Below are 10,320 nucleotides of genomic sequence, written 5' to 3'. Positions count from 1 at the left end.
ATCATGTTGGCTAGATGGGAAAAGGTGGAAGAGAAAGAGGGAGGGAGGATGAACAGAGAGGGAGAGAGAGAGAGAGAGTGAGAGAGAGAAAGCTAGATCCTCTGCCCTATACCCAGAAGTCAATAGTTATCTAAAATTGAAAAAAGTAAGAAGCATCACCTATCATTTAAACAATATGGGATTAAATACCAGAAGAAATGGTTAAAAGTGGTTACCTCTACAGAGTACAGATCAGGAATTGGGATGATCCATGAACTAAGGGAAAATTCTAGTAGGATTATATGACTTTTTAAAACAATGTTAATGTTACTTTAAAAGGCAAAACATCAGGTAAATGGGTGCCCTGCCAAATCAGGGACTTAGCACCCAGGGTTATCAACTCTGTTAAGAATCAGGGAGTGCTGGGGGAAGAAAGTATAATTGATGGCCTTGTACAAAGTGTCTTGGATTCTTATCAAGGCTGTGGCAGTCAAGTGTCCTTTGCCCCTGCTTCCTTCTTGTTTGCATAAATATTTGCATTCTGAGGCTCCAATCTGGGGTGAGAGCTCATTTTCTGTTTGCACAATTGCCTGGCTCCTCTGGCCAAAGGGTGCTCTGCTTTTGGCAGCTGAGGATCCCAGTAGACAGTTTCTTAAACCATGGCTTTCCCTGTGGGATTTGGATGGGCAGCAGCCACTGCAGCTTATCAAATAGAAGGTAGGGGACACTCTCCCCTTCACTGGGGTGGGAATGCTTTATTTTTGGTGTGTTCTGTGTACCTGAGGAAGATGGTGGGGTAAGGAGGCAAAAAGAAAAGAAGCAAAGAATTGAACAGTCCACAATGTTATCAATGAATTTGTTTCCCTTTTCAAACATGTCGGGGGTAGGGGTTCACATTCTCTTGTCTCTTTCTTTAGGCACAAGGAAGGGTGGAGGGATGAAGAGGTGAAAACTAAGCTGTGGCTGGATTTTCAGTCAGTCCAAACTCAGCTGAGACATCAGTTTAGACCGGCTGACATTAGACCAGCTGCTTTTATAATTGATTTCTAGAACCCATTTGCTCCAACTCCTCTACAAAGGAGAATCATTTTTTCTACTGGCTGGAAAAATATTGGGTCGATTTTTTCAAAGAGCCCTTCATTAATTGGGAAAAGTTCCCTGTTCTATTCTCAGTGAGTGCCAAGCCAAGCCTAATCTTGTATGCCACCATATTTCCTGGGGCAGCTGAGAAGTGAATTGAAGCAAATGGCAAAGAGCACCCAGAGTGGCTGTGGAGCCCCAGTTCTAGACCTTATCCTACCACACACGAGTGTGTGAATTCTTTGTCCTCCTTGAGTCTCAGTTTCTTCATCTGTGAAACAGGAAGATTAGCTTTACTTTTCTAAAACACGTATGTCCCCCTTCCCCCCTCTGCAGGGAATTAGAGATTGTTAATAGCTACCATGGAGAAAATATTTATTTGGTCAAGTAAGTATGTGAAACCCTACATTAAACAAAGCAAAGTGAGTTATTGTAGTAGCTTCCTAGGATTGCTGTAATAAAATACCATAAACTCTGGGGCTTAAACCACATAAATTTGTCGTCTTACAGTTCTAGAAGCCAGAACTGGCCACTGGAGGATGTAATTGGCCAAGTTAAGATGAGATCATATTGGAGTAGGGCAGATATGCAATCCAGTATGACTGGTGTCCTAAGAAGAAGGAAATTTGGACACTGGAAATTTGGAAATTTGAAAGAAGAAAATTTGGATAAAGAGACAAGGAGAGCACTACATGTGTGTGAGAGAGATTGGAATGTTACAGTAAGCTAAGGAGCAATAGTCGCCACCAAACTTAGAGGTAAGAGGGATTTACCTAGAGTCTCGGCGGGACATGAGCCTGCTGACACCTTGATTTTGGAACTCCAGCCTCTAGAACCGTGAGAGAATACATTTCTGTTGTTTAAGACTTTCATATTGTGACACTTTGTTATAGCACCCCTAGAAAACTTATACACCAAGAAAAACAAGTCAATCAATCAATGAAATAATGACTGCTATGGTAAGTGCTATGGTGAGAATAGGATGTTGTGGGAAAGGGTCATGTGAAAACCAGTTCTTCAGGATGGGTCATCAAGGAGGATCTTTGTGAACTAGCATCATTTCATCTAAACTTAAGGTATGAGGAGGAGTGGGCCATTTGAATATGGGGAGATCTTTCTAGACAAAGACACAGAACAAGTTGATCCTGGTACAATCCATGCTGCGTGGGATTCCCAGCTTCAGTTGCTATTTCCTCATCCTCTAGAATGGGAAGGAGGAATCTCTACCACACAGTTGTGATAACTGTCACGTAGAAGACATCTCCCACTGGGGAATTATGTATATTATTGCACATATGTGATCTGTGATACCAGGCTCTTTTAAAAAAAAGTCTGACAATGTCCTAGTTGGCTGAGATTCCATGCCACCTTTCCCGCTACATGGGATGTTTCATCTTCTTCCAGATAATTTCCACTTTGTCGTAGAGGGTGACCGAATAGGCTGATCCTCTAGGAATAAAAACAAAAGCAATGATCTTGGTTAGTTTCCTTCTCAAAAGAGAGGTCAGAAAAACAGAGAAAGCATGGTAGAGCACCAGAATGGCGTAAACAGAATCAGATGCTAGAAGCAACAAAGCATTGGTGATTATTAAGATGAGTTTTGGGGGAAGACTCTTTAGACTTGGATTCGATCTCTCCGTTTACTAGATTTGTGACTTTGACCAAACGACTCATCTTCTCTGTGCCTCCTCGCCTGTAAGACGGAGATTATTATGGTGTCTCCTGTGTAGCACAGCTACCAGGTTTAAATAAGGTAATATATGTTAAGTGCTTGGCATTTAGTAATTACTCGATGCATGTTATTTGTATCTGGGAGGATCACAAAAGGATAACAAAGAATGATTCACTGTGGCACTCTACAGTTAACTTGACATAAACATGCAATTAGTTATACAAGACAATAGAGTGGGTTTCAACTACCAACTTTTAGTTCCTGCCCACTTAGGACCTGGAAGTAACTTTAACGGGCCCATTCGGAGCTCCTGTCTTCACATGATCTCATGTGAAGAGATCATGATACTGTTGCATCTCTTCTGTCTAGTTGGAGCCAGTTTGTCTTATGTTCTTTTGACTTGGGCTTGCTTCTGCCATATTTTGAGGTCTTTATTTGTGGCCTCTAACCTGCTATTAACTTTCTATCTATAGTTTACTAGGTAGGGTACTTGATCCAGCATGCTCTGCCAAGAGCCATCCGTCTGCTCTCTTTGTCAACTCACAGAATAACTTTTGCATGTTTGCTTGTTTTCCACCCTAGGATCTCTTCCTGATCCTTTCGTGCTGTGTCTGAATTTTAGCTCAAGCACTTACCAGCAGAGTGACTTTGGGCAAATAATGTGTTTAAGCCTCTGTTTCCTTATTTGTGAAACTTGAAACATAGTCATACTCACTCTGTAGATTTGTTCTAGGGACTAAAGAGGTGAGCATATGTAACTGTGGTATAGGAGTGCCAGCATGTAGTGCTCACCAAATACTAATGTTAATGCCAATACTATTATTATTTTTCTTTCTCCTGGCTGTATTCTCTTGCACTCTGAGAGAAGGAGAGTTACACTGTTGACTCCATTTAGTGGGAATGGTCATTTCTCGTTTTGACTGCTAGGTAGAATATGTTTCCTCCTTGCTCATGCTTGACTAGTTCACCATCAGTTGCCAGGAGAGTTACTCTTTAACCATTTCTCCCACCATTGACTGGATTACAGTGCAGGAAGTTCACTGGTGGCTTTATCAAATCAACATGGCTTGGATTGAAAAGCCAAGAACAGCCTGTCTCTTTTTGATTCTGATAATCTTTGCAGTTTTGTGCTGCCCTGGCCTCTGAAGGTGTGCAGATCCTTTGGAAGTCAGGAGACACTCAGCAGAACTGAGGACTGAGCCTGAATTGTATTTGTAAAAAAAAAAAAATCTAACACTTTGAATACTTGTTATAAAACATTACCATGTATCTCTTTCTACTGTCTCTCTTTCCACTCTATTCAAAATACAGTTGTCTGTATAGGTATATTTGTTTTCAGATATTCTCTTGAAATCCCTGAAGAATAACTAGCGTACCCTCCCTCACTCTCACTGCAAGAATGGAGATATTTTTTCTCCATATAGAAAATACTGTCAGGGTCTTTGCTGGTGGGGCCCACTGAGAGGGGCAGGGACTGGGCCTTATCACCAGGTCTCCTAACATATTGGCTACTTGGTTGCGTATGTTGCTGGAATCACGCCTTTCCTTTGTCCTGTCCCTGTTCAGATCCTTTCTTCCTCTCCTCTGGCTATTTCACTGTTTATGGTCCTAAGGAAGAGTTTAATGTTTATTATATTAGAGTTGACTGCATGGTGCCTTGAGCCTTTTGGAGGAAAGCATAATATAAATCCAATAAGTAAATAATAAATAAATGGTATAAGCAGGAGGAAAATTATGTGTTTTAGGTGAGTTGTAAAGAACCGTGTAAAACCTATAAAATGTATTTGTTAGACTAAGAGGCAGGGAAGAAAGTGCAAAAAATCATCATACATACAGAAGTGAGTCTCCTGCAATACTTTTAAGTAGAGAAAATTCCCATGATTTTAACTCCTCATGAAGCTGACTCTGTCCTCTGTGTTTGGCTGGAGGGAATGTGAGGCGCAAAAACATCAGGTAGCTCCATGGCACTTTATTTACTTCCATGATAGGCCACAGAGGAGCTATGAAAATGACACTGAGGACCCAATTCTACAGTTCTTAAGAGTTTCTAACTCCTGATGATTTCAGGGAAGGCTCTTAAGGAGTGAACGTGCTTTGCAAAATCCCACAAATCCTAAGCATATTCTAAACTACTGTGTTAATGCTTCCTAGTGGGATCTGAGTTTGTGGTTTTTAAGGAGTCAAAGGCCTCAGTTTTATGAATGCCATTGTGAATCCTTGATGTTAATCTAATACAACAGTTGATTTTAAGTTTGACTTTGGTTTTATGTTGTCAGAAATTAGGGGTTGCCTCAGACTTTGGCCATCTCTATTTGCCATGGTATGTTAAAGGTGGATTCTTGTAGTTAAGATATTTGTGTGTGTGTGTGTGTGTGCACTTAAAATTGGAAAAGAACATGACAACTGTAATTTTGGTTTTGAGTTTATGGTATTTCTATATAGGCTGGTTTTCTTTGATCCTTTAAAAAAAAAAAAACTCAACTGATTCATACAAACCTGAGCTGGAGACACACTTCATCTACTCATTGTAAATGTCAGCACAAGCCCCATATTTCTCTAAGACCACTTCCTGATTGTTTTTTTCACTCAACAGATTTTTAACTGTGTGTCTTCATCTCTATTTTCTCCTAAATCCCATGGATTAAGCATCTCAGTCTGAGACTTGATCTCTTGGCTGCCCTTGGTACTCTTCTAGAAGAGGAATATCCAGACAGATATGCTGCTTGTCTGGACCACCTAAGAAAGAAGGAAGGAGACTTAAAGCATGGTCATTTATTTCTTGGTATATAAGGAAACAGGGAGCAGAGATGTGGGCATTTACTCACAAAATTTATCATAGCTTAAAAGTTGACATGACAGAAACCATTCTTATTTCTTTCCCCCAGTTTCAAATTTGAAATTCACAAAAATATCAAATATTGCCCTCCTTTTTCATTGTACTATGAAATTAATTATGTAGGCATCGTTGGAAGAGTATAGGCTTAGAGAGGGATGATATTCAAATATTAATCAACAAATATACTCCCATGCTCATCAATCAGATGCCAACTGTAAACAGTAGGCATAGACTAGACTGATGTTTGGATTAGACTGGTCAGAGTGGACGTCAGCCACACACAACTACTGAGGCCACATTTAGATGTATTGATTGAATTTCAGCCTTGGACTTAGGAGGGGGGACACATCTAAAATATATTGGACTCCATTTATAGACTGCTAGAGAGTTTAATTGTTTAACTTCTCTAAGTCTCCAATTTCTCACTTGCAAATTACTAATGCTGATCTCTCTCTTTTTAAATAATTTCATTGGATGAATGTTGGAGACCTTTTCTTACATTTTGTGCTGCTTTGGATCTAGGTTTATTTCTTCAACTTTTCTTCCAAATGACAATACTTTAACTGTGTTTGGACTTTAGCTGAATTCATTCTATTTTCAACTCCTCTATGGAATATTTATTTTGGCAACGATATTTCTAATTTTAGGAATGAATTATTTAATTGCTTCTGTTTCAGGAAGTCATGTTTTATTTTCTGTATGTTGTCACCTCTCAAATCTCTTTAATAGTGCTAATTTTAAAAATTAAGTTCCTGATCCAGCAATCTCACATCTGGATATTTACCCCAAAGATTTGAATCAGTTTGTAAAAGAGAAGTCTGTATTTCCATATTCATGTCAGCAACACAATATCTATATTGGAATCCATCTAAGTGTCTATAAACAGATGAATGGATAAAGAATATGTGGAATACATACACAATGAAAAACTATTCAGCCTTAAAAAAAAAAGGAAATTCTGTCCTTTGAGACAATGTGGATGAGCCTGGAGGACATTATGCTAAGTGAAATAACACAGGCACAGAAAGACAAATACTGCATGTGCTCACTTACATGTAGAATCTAAAACAATCAAACTCGTAGAAGCACAGAACAGAATAGTGGTGACATAGCTAGCAGGTGGGGGCAATCTTGGGGATAATGATCAGAGGGTAAAACACCTCAGTCAGAGAGGAGAAAAAAAATATTTTTGAGATCTATTGCATGGGGTAGTGAATATAGTTAATAACACAGTACATTTCAAAATTGTTAAGAAAGTAGATTTCAAATGATCCCACCATAAAAATGTTAAGTATTTGCGGTGATGGATATGTTAGCTAGCTTGATTTAATTTTTAAAATTCATATTCATAAATAATAACACCACTTCATACTGTGTAAATATACACAATTATGAATGACCAATTTACAATAAAAACTTTTAAAATTAATTTCTCTTTCTTTTTTGTGTGTATCAAATAAAGAATTTTGGTCCTTATCTTTTGGGTTACTTGTTTTTTGTCAAGTGCCTTATGATGTTTATGAATGAATGATTATGTTGATTAATATCAGTAACTGATTTAGGCTTCCTTTGAAGTTAGATAGTTCTATGAACTGAGTCAGGGATGGCTCTTTAAAAAACAGAGTTCTGTATAAGTCGGTGGGATCTATTGACAGTCAGTCATCTCACAAAAGACTATGGGCGTGAGTGGAGACAGCCAAAATTCAGACCTTGATAACTGCCATATAGCAGGGACTTTCAGGAAGAGTGTGCTTGATTTTAACTTTTGTGTTTCCTTTCTGCACAACCTTTCAAGTTCATATTTTTAGCTCTAGAGTCTGTTCTACTTTTTTTCTATGGCCTCAGTACCCATGATGGGAGTTCTCCCCAGTCGCACCTTTCACTTTTATGAAGCATTTCTTAGGACTTCAACATGGGGTAAAGACAGAACAAATGACCCTGTTTATAGAGAAGAAAAAAACCCATCAAGCCAGCTGTAAGATAGATAATCCTTTAATTACCATAATGATTGCTCTGAGGCCTGGTCTTCTCTCCGAATTGGTTGGCCCAGGAAAGTACTTTAGTAAATGTTTTGTTCTGTTGGGACCTTTTTTGGTTGTTTCTTTTCAGCTCAGTTGTGGATTCCTTCTCTTATTTACTGTTATTTCAATGAGATTGTGAGAAGAAAAGGAATTAAATATGTTCACTGTATTCCCCACCTTGAACTGGAAATCTTTATTAACACAAGTGGAGACTTTAATATAATATTAACTTATGTGGAAGTCTTTATTAACATGCATTAATATTTGAAAGTGCCTCTGCTGGGCGCAGTGGCTCACGCCTGTAATCCCAGCACTTTGGGAGGCCGAGGCGGGTGGATCACGAGGTCAGGAGATGGAGACCATCCTGGCTAACATGGTGAAACTCCGTCTCTACTAAAAATACAAAAAGTTAGCCGGGTGTGGTGGCAGCCACCTGTAGTCCCAGCTACTTGGGAGGCTGAGGCAGGAGAATGGTGTGAATCCATGAGGCACAGCTTGCAGTGAGCCGAGATCATGCCACTGCACTCCAGCCTGGGTGACAGAGCGAGACTTCGTCTCAGGGGAAAAAAAAAAAAAAAAAAAGGAAGTGCGTCATAAATCATGAGGTACTATTCAAAGTTAATGAATGAATTTCCCCGCTTTTACCATTATCATCCTCCTTGTCATCACTAATATATCCAACTTCTTCTAGTCCTGTGTTTTTTAATAAAGAAGATGAGTGCTATAGGATAAATGTGTATGTTCCCCTCAAATTCATAAGTTGAAACCGTAATCCCCTTATGTGATGGTATTTGGAGGTGGGGCCTTTGGGGGGTGATTAATCAGTGATATGGTTTGGTTGTGTCCCCACCCAAATCTTATCTTGAATTGGAGATCCCATAATTCCCACATGTTGTGTGAGGGACCTGATAGGAGATAACTGAATCATGGGGGAGTTTCCCCCATACTGTTCTCATGGTAATGAATAAGTCTCACAAGATTGGTGGTTTGATAAGGAGTTTCCGTTTTCACTTGGTTCTCATTCTCTCTTGCCACCATGTAAGACGTGCCTTTCACCTTTTGTCATGATTGTGAGGCCTCCCCAGCCATGTAAAACTGTGAGTCCATTAAACTTCTTTTTCTTTATAAATTACCCAGTCTCGGGTATGTCTTTATCAGCAGCATGAAAGCAGACTAATACAGTCAGGAAGGCAGAGCCCTCACAAATGGGAATTCTGCCTCATATTAAATAAAAGAGATCCCAGGCATGTGGGAATGCAGAAAGAAGTCAGCCATCTATCAACCAGGAAGGCACCTTCACCAGAACTTGACTGTAGTGGCACCTTGATCTTAGACTTCCAGCCTCTAGAACTGTGAGTAATAAATTTATTTTCTTTTTTTAAAAATTTTACTTTAAGTTCTCGGATACATGTGCTTAATGTGCAGGTTTGTTACATAGCTATACATGCGCCATGGTGGTTTGCTGCAACTGTCAACCTGTCATCTAGGTTTTAAGCCCTGCATGCATTAGGTATTTGTCCTAATACTCTCCCTCCCCTGCCCCCACACCCCCCGACAGGCCCTGGTGTGTGATATTCCCCTCTCTGAAGACAGCATGGTGATTCCTGAAAGGATCTAGAACCAGAAATACCATTTAACCCAGCAATCCCGTTACTGGGTATATACCCAAGGGATTATAAATCATTCTACTGTAAAGACACATGCACATGTATGTTTATTGCAGCACTATTTACAAAAACAAAGTCTTGGAACCAACCCAAATGCCCACCAATGATAGACTGGATAAAGAAAATGTGGCACATACACACCATGGAATACTATGCAGCCACAACAAAGATGAGTTCATGTCCTTTTCAGGGACCTGGATGAAGCTGGAAACCATCATCCTCAGCAAACTAACACAGGAGCAAAAAACCAAACACCACATGTTCTCACTCATAAGTTGGAGTTGAAACATTTCTGTCCTTTATAAGCCGGTAAGCCTACAGCATTCTGTTACACCAGCCAGAATGGACTAAGAAAATGAGCTAATGTGGAATTGATGGAATTTCAGACAGTATACCAAGAGAAAGCAAAATATTCAGATACTGTGAGAAAAGTCATAGTAGGGGGAGGTGACTATGGCCGAGAAAGAACACATGTCTTGGCATCTGCTTTTGAGGTCAGCTGATCCAATCCATTTGCATTTTTCATAATTTATTACCTTCCTCAATTTCCAAACACACATTCTGCTACCAAGTTTTCCAGGACCTCAGTTGGCTTCATGGGCAGTGCTGAAAGGTATCTGCTGCCCTCTCTATGTGTCTATGTAAGTTGTTTATAAGAGTTGGTCTGCCTGTTTGTAGATTCTTCTTTTTTTGAAAAATTTATTTATTTATTTTGAGATGGAGTCTCACTCTGCTGCCCAGGCTGGAGTGAAGTGGCACAATCTGGGTTCACCACAACCTCTGCCTCCCGGGTGAAAGTGAGTCTCCTGCGTAGCTGGGATTAAGGCACCCGCCACCAGGTCTGGCTAATTTTTGTATTTTTAGTAGAGAAAAGATTTCACCGTGTTGGCCAGGCTGGTCTTGAACTCCTGACCTCAAGTGATCCACCTGCGTTGGCCTCCTAAAGTGCTGGGATTACAGGCGTGAGCCACTGCGTCTGGCTGTATATTCTTTTGTATCAGCAAGGTTCTGAGTAGAGTGGATGTTAATCACATATGTTTAGAAATGTTTTTTGGGGCCGGGCGC

The 10,320-nt window shown here is 39.9% G+C and overlaps 1 protein-coding gene across 1 annotated transcript in view; it reads left to right on the top strand.

The window, feature by feature from the left end:
- The first annotated feature begins 536 nt into the window (after window positions 1-536).
- Window positions 537-10,320, top strand: part of LOC108526126 (cytosolic beta-glucosidase) — a 125,344-nt gene continuing 115,560 nt past the window's right edge. Inside the window, exon 1 of the mRNA XM_017866791.1 lies at window positions 537-696. Within this exon, the coding sequence (XP_017722280.1) occupies window positions 639-696 (58 nt within the window). The 5' untranslated portion in view covers window positions 537-638. The remainder of the gene's footprint in view (window positions 697-10,320) is intronic.

This window comes from Rhinopithecus bieti, unplaced genomic scaffold (assembly GCF_001698545.2).
Source record: "Rhinopithecus bieti isolate Rb0 unplaced genomic scaffold, ASM169854v2 scaffold_1599, whole genome shotgun sequence".
Classification (NCBI taxonomy): Eukaryota; Metazoa; Chordata; class Mammalia; order Primates; family Cercopithecidae; genus Rhinopithecus; species Rhinopithecus bieti.
The sequence above is the reverse complement of the archived record's forward strand: the minus strand, read 5'-3'. Positions and strand labels throughout refer to the sequence as shown.